General features: G+C 37.6%; 2 protein-coding genes across 2 annotated transcripts in view; one reads left to right on the top strand and one right to left on the bottom strand.

Annotated features, from left to right (window-relative positions):
• The window catches only part of VPS13A (vacuolar protein sorting 13 homolog A), a 125,825-nt gene extending 123,573 nt beyond the window's left edge, over positions 1-2,252 (top strand). The window contains exon 72 of the mRNA XM_026703826.2: positions 362-2,252. Within this exon, the coding sequence (XP_026559611.2) occupies positions 362-415 (54 nt within the window). The 3' untranslated portion in view covers positions 416-2,252. The remainder of the gene's footprint in view (positions 1-361) is intronic.
• A 1,456-nt stretch (positions 2,253-3,708) lies between these two features.
• Positions 3,709-16,161, bottom strand: part of LOC113438457 (guanine nucleotide-binding protein subunit alpha-14-like) — a 35,311-nt gene continuing 22,858 nt past the window's right edge. Inside the window, exons 3-7 of the mRNA XM_026703829.2 lie at positions 11,939-12,093; positions 10,562-10,690; positions 9,033-9,162; positions 5,729-5,882; positions 3,709-5,044 (exon numbers count right to left, since the gene is read on the bottom strand). Of these exons, the coding sequence (XP_026559614.2) occupies positions 4,860-5,044; positions 5,729-5,882; positions 9,033-9,162; positions 10,562-10,690; positions 11,939-12,093 (753 nt within the window). The 3' untranslated portion in view covers positions 3,709-4,859. The remainder of the gene's footprint in view (positions 5,045-5,728; positions 5,883-9,032; positions 9,163-10,561; positions 10,691-11,938; positions 12,094-16,161) is intronic.

The following is a 16,161-nucleotide window of genomic DNA, read 5'->3' on the forward strand; positions in this document are numbered from 1 at the left end:
AGGAATTAACTGAATGTAATGTACAATATGTGGATAGTATTTCAGATGTTGGTGAATTGCAATTCCCATTGTTCTTTTACAGTGCTGCTTAGTGATGCTGGGAGTTGTAGATAGGTCTGAAGTGCCCAGATTGCATAATCCTGATATCAAATTTTTCGTAGTAGAAGTAGCAAGGCATGTGCGTGACATTTCTCAGAGAAGCTGTTTTCATCCAAGTGTGGCTTAACTAGGTGATTCACAGTAATGTCAACAATGAGATTCATGACATCATATGAATTGTTCAGTGCTTCTATGCTTTATTAGTTTGTACATTTCCCCCCATTTTTATTAATTAAATCACTTTTGCTTTTTTAATTTCAAGTGGATCCTCTCTAAGCTGGAAGAAAAAGTAAAGGAGAGTCAACCAAAACTATGACCAGTTGAAGAAAATAAGAACATTATTGTTGTTTTGTACTTCAAAGCATGTGACACTATTTAAATACAAAGAGATTGACACAGTAATTTTGTTTATTTAAATCAATTGTTTTTGAATCTTCTACACTATTGAGTGAAAAAGGTCAGTTTTATCAATAGGTGCAAGCAATTCTAGTGCCGAAAGCTGCTATTGAATTGTGGCTTATTTGATTTTGTATTTATAAATTATAATTGCTTAAATCTAAACTAAATTGGTTTTATTTTTTGATCTGCCACGTAATCAACAAGACCAAACATCTTAGCAGAGTCTTATGATGTAGTAATCAGGTTCTTCTCTGCTCATAACTCCTTTTGTTCAGTGTTTATTTAAAGGTAATATTGTAATGATATATCACATTAATTAATATTCACTGAAATTCAGTTTAATTCAGGAAGACTGATTCAACCAGCGGTGTTCCGATATTCTGATATTACATTGCTGACCTTGCTTTGTTGGAGAAGCTTTTTGTTTACTAATAGATATAGATATATATATGTATATAATGAGGTGATTTAATTTTTTATACAGATAAGCTTATGGTACTGTAACACCATTTTTAATAATCACATTTTTATATAATACAAAAATTAACAAAATGTTCTGGTATCGCACAATTAAGCAAATAGCTATCAAACAAAATAAGAAATGTTGTTGAATGGCAATTTAAAGTACTAGTTCATTTAGGCATGAGCTGTATTTTGGGTTTGAAGTCAAAAGCATGTTTCAGATGAATGGGGCTTATATCCCATAGGTCAGCCCTTCTTAAAGAAACTGACATTTTCTGGACTTGCAGAAGAGCTTCAGGAAAATGCATGTGTTTTTGTGCACACTCCGAAGTACTGTATTAGCTTTGAATCATAGTTTTTCACTTAAGAATGAGTTACATTTTGGATATGAAGTCACAAGCATGTTTCAGAGTGAACATGTCCTGTTGGCATCTCCTTAAAGAAGCTGTGTCTTCTTTTGGACTTGCTGAAGAACTGCAGGAAAATGCACACATGTGTTTTTGTACCCACTCTGAAGTATCATTTCAGCTTTGGATCCAAAGTGGTAACAAACCCTTGATTTTATCTAAGAACATCCCTATGATTTGGGGTGGGGATGTACAGGGAATCCATGGCTCATTACAGAATATTTAATAAAGTAATGTTAAAACTTTCATCAAAGTGCATATATACACACACATACAATATCAGGATGGGGAAAATTATTGCACAATGTTAATTTTAAGACTATGCAAATAAACACTGCCTATCCCCCCCTTTATGACAGAGGCTACTTCATAAAAGAGAAATGGAATGCAAATGCACATAAAATATATTGCCTAATACAGATTTGAATAGTTTGATGCATACAATAAATGTCTGCTGCCAGAATATTCTTTCCAGATTGTTTGAAGAATTGTGGTAGAGGAAAACTAGTCTTTGCTAGTGGTGCTTAAACTAATCAAACTGTAGCTTTGTTGTAAAAGCTGAATAAAGTAAATGGCATGCCCAGTGTGACCTTATGTGTTATGTATTTATAATATATTCTGATATGCTTTATGTAACTGCTTGAGGCAAGTACCCTAACCCCATTGCATTGTTCCAATCTTTTATTTCTTTATATAACTCCTATAAATTAAACTATCAGAAATGCCAAAGTATAATTTATATTGTGTGGCTCAAGTTTGTGATACACATCTAGGGTCTCTGACTTCACATCACACACTTGAGCATTTTCAGTCGCTGCATTAATTGTACGGTAAGGCCAACTATATAGCATCTTTAAAGATATACAATAAATACATATATAGCTTTTACATTGTTTCATTTGACCTTATTTGGATGTGGTTTTTAAATTCTCATCATATCTGCTCTGTTTATTTTAAAAGTTATCAAATAGGCACATATGCAAAATGTTTTGTTAGGTATTTAGGCTGCATTTCATTCAGTAATTCAAGGATGTTGCTGAAGGACCATAAAAGGAGAAGAAAAAATCAGCTTGGATAGAGGGGAGCAAAGAACCAAGAATACTTGTTTCACAACCAAATCTATGTTTAGGTAGAGAAATTTATTTACGGGTAGTTATGGAATTATGACCATAATTAAGCCTGGCAATTACAATTGTAAATTATGACAGTTGTAAAGTAGGTAACCAGACCCTTTTAAAAAAAATCTTTTTCATTACAATCTTTAAGCAAACACCAGGTTCATTAAGCAAATCCATTGTTTGCTGTGGATTGTTTTTTGCTGGAAATTACAAGGAAATGCTGGTTTCCCGCAGTCATGAATCATGGTCACAACTGCAGGATGCTGCAAACTGCCAAAAGTGTAGCCAGTTGCTAAGTGCTAAAAATGCAGTCACATGACTAAGGGGCAACATTTAAACTTTGAAACCTGTTTATAAGCTTTTGTGGAGTCTGTTTTAACTAAATTAAATTTAGTTAATTTAAAAATGTATGAACTGTCGGCTCTTTATAATTACCATCATGGCACAACTTTCATGCCGCTGTATAGACAGATATATTTATAGGTATTGGGAAGGTTTCTTTTCTAGATTAAACAAAAATCCTCAGAGGGAAAAATGTGACTGTGGAAATTAAATTACATAATACAGTTGATGGGTCAATAATTTTAATATACCGCCCAATCATTTTTTGCTCTTTTTTTTTAAATTAACGGAGATGCAAGCAATTATTTCAGAGGGTTTTTATCAAATGCCGTTTCGCAATAAAGCTTTACCTTACCACCACCGTCTCATAAGCAAACTTTTCTTAATTTCAACCGTTCTCTTCCTCAATTAGCACAATAACATACGTCTGCATTGAGAAGGACCGTGGATTCACACAGATCTGGCCATCGCTGATTTTCTGCCACTTTACCTTCTCCAAACAAACAAAAAATTGAGGACAGTTTGCTTAAAATGATGCCAAACTTGCAACATTACATGGTCTCCGGTCCACAGTTGTCACCTAGCGACCACCATGTTCCGGCAGCACTATAGAGGCCCCGCCAATAGAAGCAGCTTACCCTGCTTTTCCTTGAATCGCCTCTGATTGCTGCCCAAATAGTTTATCTCCCTTCCCTGCCTCATTCCCTCTGTATTGAGTGACTGAGATTGTAAAGTTTGAAAACGAAGATTGCTTTTATTGATCCAGTTGTGGGCTGCTGTAGAGTAAGTGAGCTATAAAAGATTTTGAATAGGTGAAACATTTTTCTTAAAAGGGATCAAATGGAGAATCAAAGCATTATTATTCAAGTTATAAACAATCATAGAAAGCCACTGTTTATTTAGCAAATTTATATAGCTACCCATGTCACTGAGCAGCATACAGTCAACAAATGATTAAAAACAAATATAACAATAATTTAAAAAAATTAAACACAAATAAGAGACCAAGGTTGTGGGAGAATATCAATATTCTAAGTACAGTGGGGCTATCTTACATGCTCCCTATGGGTTCCTCAAAGTTGTTGGGAAAACCATGTTTTATTACAGAGTTTTCAGAAAGCTGGAATAGGAAGAGAGCCAACCTCACTTGGGCTCGAGGACAGGAACCGCAGCAGAAAAGACTCATATTTAGGCTCCCTTCAGATGGAACTTCTTAGCAGAATGGACCCATAATGCACCCTTCCTGACAGATAGATGTAATTGGGAAGAGAGGGTCCTTCAAACAACTGCCTTTGGTTTGTTAACCTATTAATATTAATGCAAATGATATTAAAGCGTCAAAGTTTTCCATAAAAGCACCTGTCAGTTGTAGTTGCCTGTCATTAAGTAAAAAGATATACAAGCAGCCTCTTTAATATCCATCGTTTAATTGCAAGTAAACTAAGTACTCTTCAATGAAGCTCAGCTCATGGTAACTTCATGCAAATTTCAACAGGAACAGTATGTGAAGACTGTTAGTCCGTTCATCAGACCAGTTTTGGCTTTTAAAAAAAATCTAACCTGGGAGGATTAGATAATTCACACCCAAGTAATAATTAGGCTTTGATTTTGGTTTTTTTGAGCCTAAAAAGGAGCAACCAACTGCTGCCACCTGTTAAGGCTGATTTTTCACTACAAGGAGAAAAGTACCATTAAAAGCAGATTTAATAAGTAATTACTCAAATCTAAGCACACCTCTTTCTGCTAAATAATGTCTTAAACTCATTCTTGTGGCCTCGCTAGGTTTAAATGCACATCTATTATAAATTATGAAAGGATCTCTGTGATTATGACCAAAATGCTCACAAATCTCCAAAAATTTAAAAGCAGGCTATTCAAAATCTATGCCTTAAAAAGTTCTAAATTTATTCGAAGTACCCTTCCATATTCAGCAAGGACACAAATAATCTTTCTTTAAAAATCTATTAACACAGAATATAAGTAATAAATAAAATTGCGTTATAGTCAATGTATGTAGCTGGTTCCCTTTTATTCATGTCAAGTTGAATTCCTTTAGATTCCGAGTAAGGATGGTGTCTTTAACAGCTGCAAAGACAAATCGAATGTTCTCGGTGTCTGTGGCACATGTAAAGTGGGCATAGATGTCTTTGTCTGAATTCTGATCCTTATATAACTCCAGAATGAAGTCTCCAGCAGCTTTGACATCTTGTTTGGGTCCTGTTCGAAATCAAAATTGATAACTTGAGAAACCCAGATTGAGAAACCCATCCAAATATGTTTTTATATTTATTAGTTGTTCAGTAGCTAAATCATGTCTGACTCTTTGGGACTCATGGACCATAGCACACTAGGTTCTCCTTATCCTTCACTATCTCCTGAAGTTTGCCAAAATTGATGTTTGTTCCATCTAGCCCAGAGTTCCCCAATCTTTCCGGATTTGCGGACTGGCCGGGGTGGAGGGGGAGGGGATGGTTCCGTGGAGAGGCCAACAACTACATGCATGCTTGTCTGCTGCTTTCATGGCCCAGTTCTGAATGGCTCACAGCACAGTAATGGGCCGTGGCCTAGGGGGTGGGTATCCCAGCTCTAATTACCTTCTGCCATTCCCTTCTCCCGTTGCCCTCAATGTTTATTAGTGTAATCCAGTCCATTGTTTTCAAACATGCTGGATTGAACAGATGATAACTTTTTATTCTAGCATCAGTATCCATCTGTTAGGATTAGAATCTGATGATGTGTAACTTCAATTACAATAATACAAAGTATTCCAAGTAATAAAATAACACAGGAAAACCATGATAGCTGACAGGTTTTACCAAGATAGTGCCAATTGTGTAAGTGAATAGAAGAAATTGTACCCCTGCATAACAGAGATAAGCCCTATTTAGAATAATCATTTACCTCGGAACTGGGGAAAATAGTTAATTAAATGAGAATACATAATTTTCTCTTCTAAAATATCTTTTTTGTTTAAGAACAAGATGATTGAAGAATCCTGAAACCAAGGGTAGGTAATTACTGTTTTAAATAAGGCCTTGCTTTCTTCCAAACGATTCTACAAGAGAAGTATAAAAGAACAAAGAAGCATTTTTAAATAGGTTATCTTCAAAAATTAAAATACCTTCATTTAATACTCAAAACAAAATGTACTCTACCATTTTTTGCATCCTGACATACACACAAAATGTAATTAATTTGGGCAACTATATTAGCTATCAAGACAATGCCATAAACTCTGTTGCACATCTTAAAATAGACATGTGGAGATGGGAAAACTTCACTGGCCTGTGGACAGAATGTTCCTGGGAACACTGGAACTTCCTCCCCATCACCTCAGGAACACAATGATCTATTTCTTTTTGGGATAGTGCAATAGTTTTGGAGAAGTGTCCTCCCAGAAGAGGACATGTTTAATGCTGGCAGATTTCCAGAAAACTACTAGACCACCTCCAGAAGGCACAGTTGGCAAGAAAACAAGTATTCTGTCCCAGGAGTGGTGATGTTTGTGTGTGATTAATAATATGCAATCCATATGTATCCATGTGTAATTCTTGCAACCAAAGAATTACTAAGATGAGCACTGCTACAAGATCAAGGTGCTTCCTGATAGCAGGCCACTTCCTTGTAAATGTTTATTATGAGTGCTTTACAGTTATTGTTAGTTACCTGTGCTGGAGGATTGCAATGGACTGTAGAATTGTGATACAGGTAGTCCTCGGTTAATGACAATTCAATAAGCTTCGAAGTCACCACAACACAGGGTGGTAGTCATGACCTTTCTCAATGTTCCTATCATCCCAGGACCACCATAGTTATGTGGCTGCGACCTAGACGCTTGGCAATCAGCTCACACTTACGATGGTTGCAGGATCCCAAGGTCACACGATCCCGATTTGCAACCCTCCCTGACAGTTTCCCACAAGCAAAGTCAATGGGGAAGCTGGCAGGCATGGTTGTACTGTAAATTGCTCAGATTAGCCTCCCTCCACCCATGTAACATGCCCCACCCTCTGCCCTCATGACCTGCTTTGCTGGCCACTCATCCCCGGACCTTCATGCATCCTCCGTGAGCCTTGTTATGCTCACACACTCTCCCAACCCCTTAGACACCATCTCCGCGTCTCGCTGAGCTCATGCCGTGCCTCCCTAGCTACTTGATCACTTTCGCCTGTCAGCAGCCATCCCAAGTCTGTCCCAGTTATTCCCCCTTGCACACCTTCCATGCCTTGCTGCATTTGTGCCATACCTCCCCAGCAGCTCACTCTGACTTTCACCCGGCAGCAGCCATCCCACATTTTGTTGCACTCACTTCCCAAGCCACCTGTCTGCCTTCCAGGACATTTGCACACCTTCATGCACTCTCTCCCACTCAGCAACAGTCGTTTACCTGCCTGCTGGCCTGCTTGCAATCTACCAGAGATTTGCACATTTCTGCTGGCTTCCCTGCTGACTTTGGTTGTTAGAAGCTGTGAAGCGGAGATCACTTAACCCACAATCTTCTCTTAACAATGGCCATGGGCACTACAGGGATTGCTATCGTTAAGCAATGCAATGACATGACATTGTGCTTTATGATTCTATTGCTTAATGATGGAAATTGTGGTCCCAATTGCCCTTATAACTCAAAGTCTACCTGTACAAAATTCCTGGAGGCTGGCTCATAGTGGAATGCTTTGGATGATGTAGATTGTAAGTTCTGAAAAATCATTAGTAGGGAGGAACAGAGAGACTGAAGGAGGAGTTAGGGGATACTCAAAGCTAATGTCAGTTGACAAATGGAAGATATTGGCAGAGGATCTTTGACCAGCTCATGCTGGTGCACCAACTGCGGCTCTAACTTGAGCAGGAGGTCTCTGTTGTAGTAACTCGGGCCTTTATCACTTTGTACATATGATTGTCTCTGAAGATCACTTAGGAGCCTCAGATAGTGTAGATCAGGAGTGTCAAACTCAAGGCTTGAGGACTGGATCTGGTCAGAGCTTGTGAGCCCGTTTTGGCTGGCAGGGCGCTTGAGTCACCATAGGTGCTCCCGGCACAAGTAACATCAAGCTGGCCATGCCAACCCCGCCCCCTGAGGTTAAACACAACCCTGATGCTTCCCTCAATGAAATAGAGTTTGACACCTCTATGTGTTAAGCCAGCACAAGTGGTAAGGATAACATTACGCAATACCTGATTGTTTCCAAACAGCTTTTAGAATAATTCAATATTCTGGTTTGACCTATGAATGCATTTGATGCTTAGGTATCTCCAGGACCATATCCTCCAACCAGACTTGACCCATCTGACTCATCTCAGAGGCATTGCTCTTGAGGAAGTGATCCTTCTTTGGAACAGCTTCCCTGCAGAGCTCAGCTATGTTCCCTTGATTGCTCTTTGAAGATGCTAAAAATTATACTCTTCCAGAGAACATGTCTTGATTGAGATGCCACTAGGTTTGATTTTGTGGCTGATTACAGGTAGTCCTCGTTTAATGACCTATCACTTAAAGATTATTCAAAGTTATTGCAGACTCCAACCTCCCCAGGTTTTAATCCCTTTCTTGAAGTTATGATTGCCACATGTGCACACACACACACATGCCACGCACGCACACATGGTCACATGATTGCATTTTGGGTGCTTGGTAACTAGCTCACATTTACGACCCCCACAGTCCTGTGATCATATTTTGCAATGTTTTTTGCCAGTTTCAGTTAGTTCCTGGCCAAAAAAAAGCCCATTCTGAAAAATGGATTTACTAAACGATCATGTCATTCGCCTAAGAATTGTGGTGACTCATTTTATAAACTGTTGTAAAAACAGTTGTAAAATCAAATCAAGTCATATGGTGACCCACCTAACAATCACAGTGATTTACAACCAAAATTTCACACTCAATTGTGATCATTAAGTGAAGCTATTCATTTCATGTATTTATTATTAATAAACATTAATAATAAATAATAACAAACATTCATTTATTTCCAACTATGGATGTTTTATTATTTTTGTTGAACATGAATATACCTCTGCCAGAAGTCCAAGCCAATTACACTGGTATAGTTTTTCTGTTAAGGGCATAATTGGGCAGTTATCCCTCAAGTTCCCTTTTCCCACCTAGATAACTGGTACAAATATCACCCTTCCATGGTAACTTCTGTTAAGATATACACATGAGTATTGAATAACTATTTATGACAGCAATTATTTTTCTTTTTCCTACCTCATTATGGGATTCTGCCAGGACTTGGTCATATTCACTCAATGCAACTAAAAATATAATTGAGGTCACATTGTCAAAACAGTGAATCCATTTCCTCCTTTCTGATCTTTGTCCACCAACATCTACCATTCTGTAAAAAGGAGGCATAAATCACTAATCATCCTGTAAAACACTTCACCAAGCAACAACTTTGAGGCTGCACTTTGCTAGAAAGATATATTGATTTTTGTACAATTGATTTTTACATTTTACATTTGGGAAAATTAACAGGTAAATATGTTCCACTAAAATGATGGAAAAGTTATTTCAAGTTATCTGAGCTTTATGGGTACCAATTCTATTGGATCAAATAATGTGTAACTTCATCCCATCTCTACAACTCTTCCACAACACACATTCCTAATGGCCGCTGCACTACCGGTAAAACAGAATCAGTGAAGGTGCATAGTGCAAACATCATTTTTCTAATACACTAAATAAAGTGTGTCCAAATGTGGAAGATGCTGAAATGGGCAATAGCAGCTTTCAGGAAACTCAGAAAAACAGTTCCTACTGCTACCCATACTATGGCTGTTGGGGGGGTGGGGGGACAGAAAGGGATTGCAAGACTGGCTGGGAAACTATCATGGACTACTGAAAGGAAATTCACGTGATTGCAGCAGATCAGAAGTGCAGCAGCAACTAATAGCACTAAATCAGTCATAACTTCATTCCTCAAGAATCATGGGTCTTGGATCTTGGGCACATTCTGTGAGTCCAGCTGAGGTACCTTATTCAAAAATCATTGCCTTATGACGCACTGTTTCACTCAGTTAAAGGTCAGGACAACTACAGTTTAGTTGTTTATAGATTAGGAAATACGATGTACAATGGCTCAGCAATTAAAGACACTGAGCTTGTCAGTTGGAGAGCTGAGAGCCCGGGTTCAAAACCCAAGCTCTGCACAATGGGGTGAGCTCCCATTCCTTGCTCCAGCTCCTGCCTACCTAGCAGTTTGAAAGCATGCAAATGCAAGTAGATTAATAGATATCATTTTGGTGGGAAAGTAACAGCTTTCTGTGCACCTTTGGCATATGATCATGGAAATTGTCTTTGGACAATGCTGTTTCCCTCGGCCAAGAAACTGAGATGAGTACCATTCCCTAGAGTCAGACACAACTGACAGGGAAATCTTTACCTTTAGATTAGGAAATAAGACTTTTAAATTAAGCACAGATGAACAATGGAACCAATCACAGAAGGCATACTTCTTTTCACTGAATATGATCAAACAAAGGCAGGTTAGCCTTCCACCATGGACATTTTAATTTGAACTTGATCTCCTAAATGATATTTTTTAAGTTCTGATTCTATGATTCTGAAATCTTTATTTACAGATGAAAATAGATGCAGCATAATAGCAAACAAGATTGGAGAGGATTAATCTAATCGTATGTATTTTCTTTAGTTATCCATTTACTGAAAACAATTGGTGCAATTTTGGACATATGGTCATGATGACTAAGAGAAGGCCTTAAGGATAGACTTACCGAAAAGAAACTTTTTGTAGTACAAAAGGATATTCAATTATTCCAGTGGTTGGTATTCTCACTCTAAGGACATCTTGCTCATTTGGCACAAACGATGGCATAGCAATACGTTCTAAATCTGAAAGGAAACTTCAAAATCAAAGTCACACATCTTTTTAGTTCATGCCATTAGAAAGCATTTCATGTTATTATAAATTAATCCAGGGGTCTCCAACCTTGGCAACTTTAAGCCCGGAGGACTTCAACTCCCAGAATTCTGGTTGGGGAATTCTGGGAGTTGAAGTCCTCCGGGCTTAAAGTTGCCAAGGTTGGAGACCCCTGGATTAATCCAACAGAGACTAAAAGTGATATTTCACATGAAAGCTAATATAGCAAAAACAAACAAACAAAAAGGATTGAAAATGTATTCAGAATCAGGATGCTGTTGTGGAAATCTTACTTCTTGAAGATTGCAGACAGCTGTAATGCTTCCCTATATCTGCCACTGCTCTATATCCTCCCTCTGAAGCCTATATGTTCTGAACAGCCCTGAAGGTTGGACTTCTCTGGCAGGAATGATATAAAGTGATCTGTAACTCTAATTCTCTAATTCTTTCCCATATGTTCCCTGATGTGATCTGAAATATGTGCATCTTCGTATTACTTTATTTCTGTTTTTAAATTCAATTCCTTGTATGCATTCAGAGTTCCTTTGGGGAGCAAAGTGTGTAAGGTGAATATGATGGTGATGATGATGATGATGATGACGATGATATGATGATGATGACTTCAAAGATCAAATATCCAATTATTCTACAGCTAGCTAGATAATGTACAGGAGGAATCTGTAATATCTATTTAACTGAGAAGGACAATCTACTGGAAACATTTTATATGCATATCCCTCACACAGAAAAACAAAAATATTTATGACAGTCACCTAAAACAATGTGATCAAAATTTGGCATTACAATTATATTTTTCGATAGCAATATTTCTTTTCTAATTAAAAAAAAAAATCAGGCTTCTGGAAATCTTATCAAAACTGGGGGTAAACTCAATGCCCTCAAAACTCTGAAAAGAGACTTAAAACCTTCAACTTTGAGCCTCCAATGATGTCGCTGGGTCAACAAGCCCACTGCAGCCCTCCAAGGACTCCCCCAAAAAGGAAAAGAAGGGGGGGTGGAGGAATTTCCAGTTCCAACCAGAGAAACACTATGTGATCCTGTCATGCATTTGTTTCAACTATGTTTTATTAACTGTTCAAGATCATAAAAACCGAACATGCACACGTAGTAAAATCTATTCATTAACATTCCATACAACAAAGCAATAAATAAGCAATAATAAATATGTTTAAAAAGCCAAAGTGAAGTTTGCAAAGATTACTATACTTACTATTTAGCTGAGTCTGACAATTGGTATTCTCTCCGTCGGTGGTAGCACTCTTGGATGCCTGGATCCTCCCATAGCCTCTTAATTGCTTCCACATATTTTCTTTCCAGGCTTTCTATTTTGTCTGCTTGTACATCTTCAATCATCCGGCTGTCATCCTGAAATGGGGAGTGGGTGGGTGGGTGGGTAGGCATAGTTATAGATTGAAAAATCAGTCTGAACAACAGAAAATATCAAACTGGAGTTCATCAATTCTATGTTAAGCAATGGGCACAAGATAATCTGTCCAATTCAGCAGCTGGAATGAAGCTTCACTTAACAAGCAATCCTTATAAGGTTGAGTGAGATAACTGTGGCAAACATGCGATTTATGGAGGACAAGGCTAAAATGTTTATTGCCTCCATAGTGTATCAATGGCTTTGAAATGTTGAAGAGAAACCACCAATATCTAAGGAGGCTGTTTGGAGATGCACATCCGGGGTTGGATTCTACCAGTTCGCACCTATTCGCTAGAACCGGTTGTTAACATTCTAAGCAGTTCGGAGAATCGGTTGTTAGAAGAAATTACTGGTCTAATCCTGTAAGGAAGGTAGGAAGGAAACATTCTGGTGTTGCTTACAGAAACTGCTTCTCCGTTAACCCTTATTACATTCTTGGCAGGACTAGACTTCCTGTCTCAGGAACTTCTCTGGAGTTTTTTCCCCCTCCTTTGCTGGTACTTTGCTTGTGTGGAGTGACCACTTAAAGTTACAATGGCACTGAAAAAAGTGACTTAGGACCATTTTTCACACTTACGCCTGTTGCAGCATCCCCACAGTCATGAGAGGCCAGGCGAGGAGATGCATGCCTCGATGTGAATGATATTGAGTTGGCCACACCCAGCCAATAACATGACCACCAAGCCATGTCCACCCAGTCACATGACCAAGTCACACCCACCACCTAAGCCACGCCCACAGAATCCCACCCCTGTGCACGTCCCTTGCTCTATTTAATGTAGATTTGAACTGCTTCAAATCTAGATATGCAATCAGAACTCTGAATGGCTGGCTCGCCCGACAACTAGGAAGACATAAATAACAGAATAACAGAGTTGGAAGGCACCTTGGAGGTCTTCTAGTCCAACAGGCAGGCAACTCTATACAGACAAATTTCAGACAAATGGTTGTCCAATCTCTTCTTAAAAACTTCCAGTGTTGGAGCCTCCACAATTTCTAGAGGCAGGTTGTTCCACTGATTACACAGTGGAAGACACTGTGTTCCACATTGATTATACAAATACCCTAATTAAAGCAGCCTTTAAAAATACTACCTATTGCTATTTTCTACAAAGTACCAAATAAATACCTATCTGTTCATTTAAAAGTTTACCTAAAGTGCAAAGTGATGAACAAAAATTCCAACTTAAATTTGGAGGTAACAATGCACCTTCTGAATTAGACATATGAGGACAAGGAAGAAAAGCATTCACCCAGGTACACCAGCTCCTGCAAGCACATAGCTCTTAGTGTATCTTAGTATAGCTCTTAAATAGACAATAGACAACAATAAGAGATTGTTATTATCTTGGGTTATTTCCCTCTCCTTTCTCAGTGCTGATCTTATAAGCACATATATAATGAGTGTCCTCCAAGTGGAAAGAAAAAATGTTAAATAAATAAGCAAGCAAGCAGTAAGACATAGTAACATTTGAATTTACTGACCCAGCAATCAGTATCCCAAATTATTTCTTGGATTTCTTTTTTTTCAAAAAAAGAAAGAAAGAAAGAAAAACAAGCAACTGTGGTCTTAAAATCTGACATCTAATCCCATATGTGCAGGCATAACTTTTGGCAGTAATGTTCCATGATAGAAATGAATCTAAAATGAAAATAAATCTCGCCACTGCTAAAGTACTTGGCTTTTCCACTTACACTAGGCTAACTCTCTGATTCCTTTAGCGTTAGTCAGAATGTGACTTTGAGGAATGAAGAAATCAGGCACTTTGGAAATGTTATACAAATGACTGAGCAGCGGATCAAAACATTTGCATTTGACTATGCGAATAAAACTACCCTGAAATGCATGAAAAGCTCTAGATTTCTCACTTAAATAAAAAAAAATCATACTAGGTCTTTTGATTGCAATGCATTTACAAGTGCTACTACTAAAAATTTTGGAATTTTGAAACTTATATATTAAGATTTTGGAGCTAACTATATAAAGTAAACAGTTATTTTGTCTACTGTATAAATCGTATCATATATTAGATTATGTTTTAAATTGAACATTATTGGGGAATTAAAGATTCTGGGCAAAAAAAGTGTAAACCAAAAGTTTTGATTGGTACTAGAATTTACAAAATGATACAAAAAGCTTAAGCTTTTAAAAATTAGAGGAGAACTTTGAAGAATTAATAACTGCAGTAACAGTACCAATGTATGCTTCTATGCATAGACAATCATCCAGTGTTAATCAAGATGTCAAACAAACCTTGCTTGATGCAGAATCAAAAATATTAAAGCGTGGATTATAAACAGAGAAGGCATTTAAAATGGAAATACAGGTGACAAGTCAAGAGAATGACTCAGATAAGAACGTTTTACTGGATATTCAAAAGAAGCTGGCTGAAGTTTTAACAATTAAAAAGGAAATAAAATTGTAGTACTTGGAACTGTAAACTGCCCAGTCATTTGGTTGAGATGGGTGGCTATAAAAAAAACGAATAAATAAATAAATAAATGATTAACCAAGACAATAGTTTATTTGATAAAAGTTAAAATAAGGGGAGGTAAATTACAACCAGGCTTGCACAATGCCATTATTGCAATTGCAACCAATTTCAATGAAGAAGACCTCTAGTCTTTCTACGGAGTCTGTTTCCAGCTCTGGTCTACCTCACAAAGTCAACACAACCATTGCTTTCAATAAAATTACTACAGGTTTTATAACTGCAGTCTTTTATTCAACAGATGGTAAAGTACATAACATAAAGCTAATTGATATATTAAAACATGTACAGAAAAATCCAAACAATTAAAAACCTTGCAGTAAAGTTAATTGTCATTTAAGATGGTTGCAGCTTACTTATAAAATCTGCCGCTTCTTTCCAGGAACATGAACTGAAATATTCTATTATAAAGTCTATTCCTATTTGAAAAGTCATACCCAAGGTGGTCACCATAGTAACTAAGCACTGCCACTTTGTCTGTGTCTGCGCTGGGCTAGATACTATGCCTGCTACCCAGTAATAACAGAAGTGCACCACAATCGGCTCTTTGATTACAGCATTTCCATGCTATTTGATGAGGGAGCAAAGTAAAAATTGTATTTGACCAAGATGTTCCTGTATATCCAAATCATACAAAGCCTGATAGAAATCTGCTTATCTAAATGGTTAATTACTGCTATCACCAGTTGAAACCAGCACACACTGAATTCCCGATAAATAAATTCTTCTTTTGCTGAAGTGATAAGCGAAGTTAACAAAACCCTACCGTTTATTTAAAGTTTTTATCCCACTTTCCCTTCCAAAACAGTGTTCAAGAGGCCTGAAAATAAAGTGGTCAAGATAACAAGCACTATCATAAGGGAAAGTAAATTAAGGTAGAAAAAAAGAAAAATATAGGCCACCTCCTTCAGCAAACAGATCAGCTCAGGTGTCAAAACGCTGCCAGTATTAACAAAATGTTTGCTTGCCAGCAGCAAACATAATAAGGAGGGAACTAGCCTGCCTGAACTTCCTTGCTAAAAAGTTCCAGCCATTAAAAACAAAGCTCTCTTTCAGCTTGCCACCACAGAGAGAAAGGGTTCCTCAAAGAGCAGCTGAAAAATCTGTCATTTCAAAATCTATGAAGTATGCCCAGGAAAGAACTGGGTACCAAGCCAACAAATGAAACACACAAGTAACCTCAGGGAATAATCTGTTTGTGGCATTCTAAGTTACTAGAAATTTGAATCCATTTTTAAAGGAACAGTGTGAACAAGTTATGATTACTAGGGCAGTGCATGCTTCAAAAACTATTCCGAAAAAGTGCACTGGGCCTCATGAAAGTGCAGTGCAGCTTTTCTGCTCATTAAAGCACACCATCTTGGTGCAAGCCCAAAAAATAAATGCAACTACCTTAAGGAATAAAGGTTATAAAAGCTTTATAAGCTCAATAAAGCTTATAAATCAGCAACATGTCCTGTTTTCACACTCAGGTAGACACCTGGGGGAAAAAAATCAGACTGCTTTTATGAAGAG

The sequence above is a fragment of the Pseudonaja textilis genome, chromosome 2 (genome assembly GCF_049901715.1).
Source record: "Pseudonaja textilis isolate UNSWEBS1 chromosome 2, rPseTex1.2, whole genome shotgun sequence".
NCBI classification, from domain to species: Eukaryota; Metazoa; Chordata; class Lepidosauria; order Squamata; family Elapidae; genus Pseudonaja; species Pseudonaja textilis.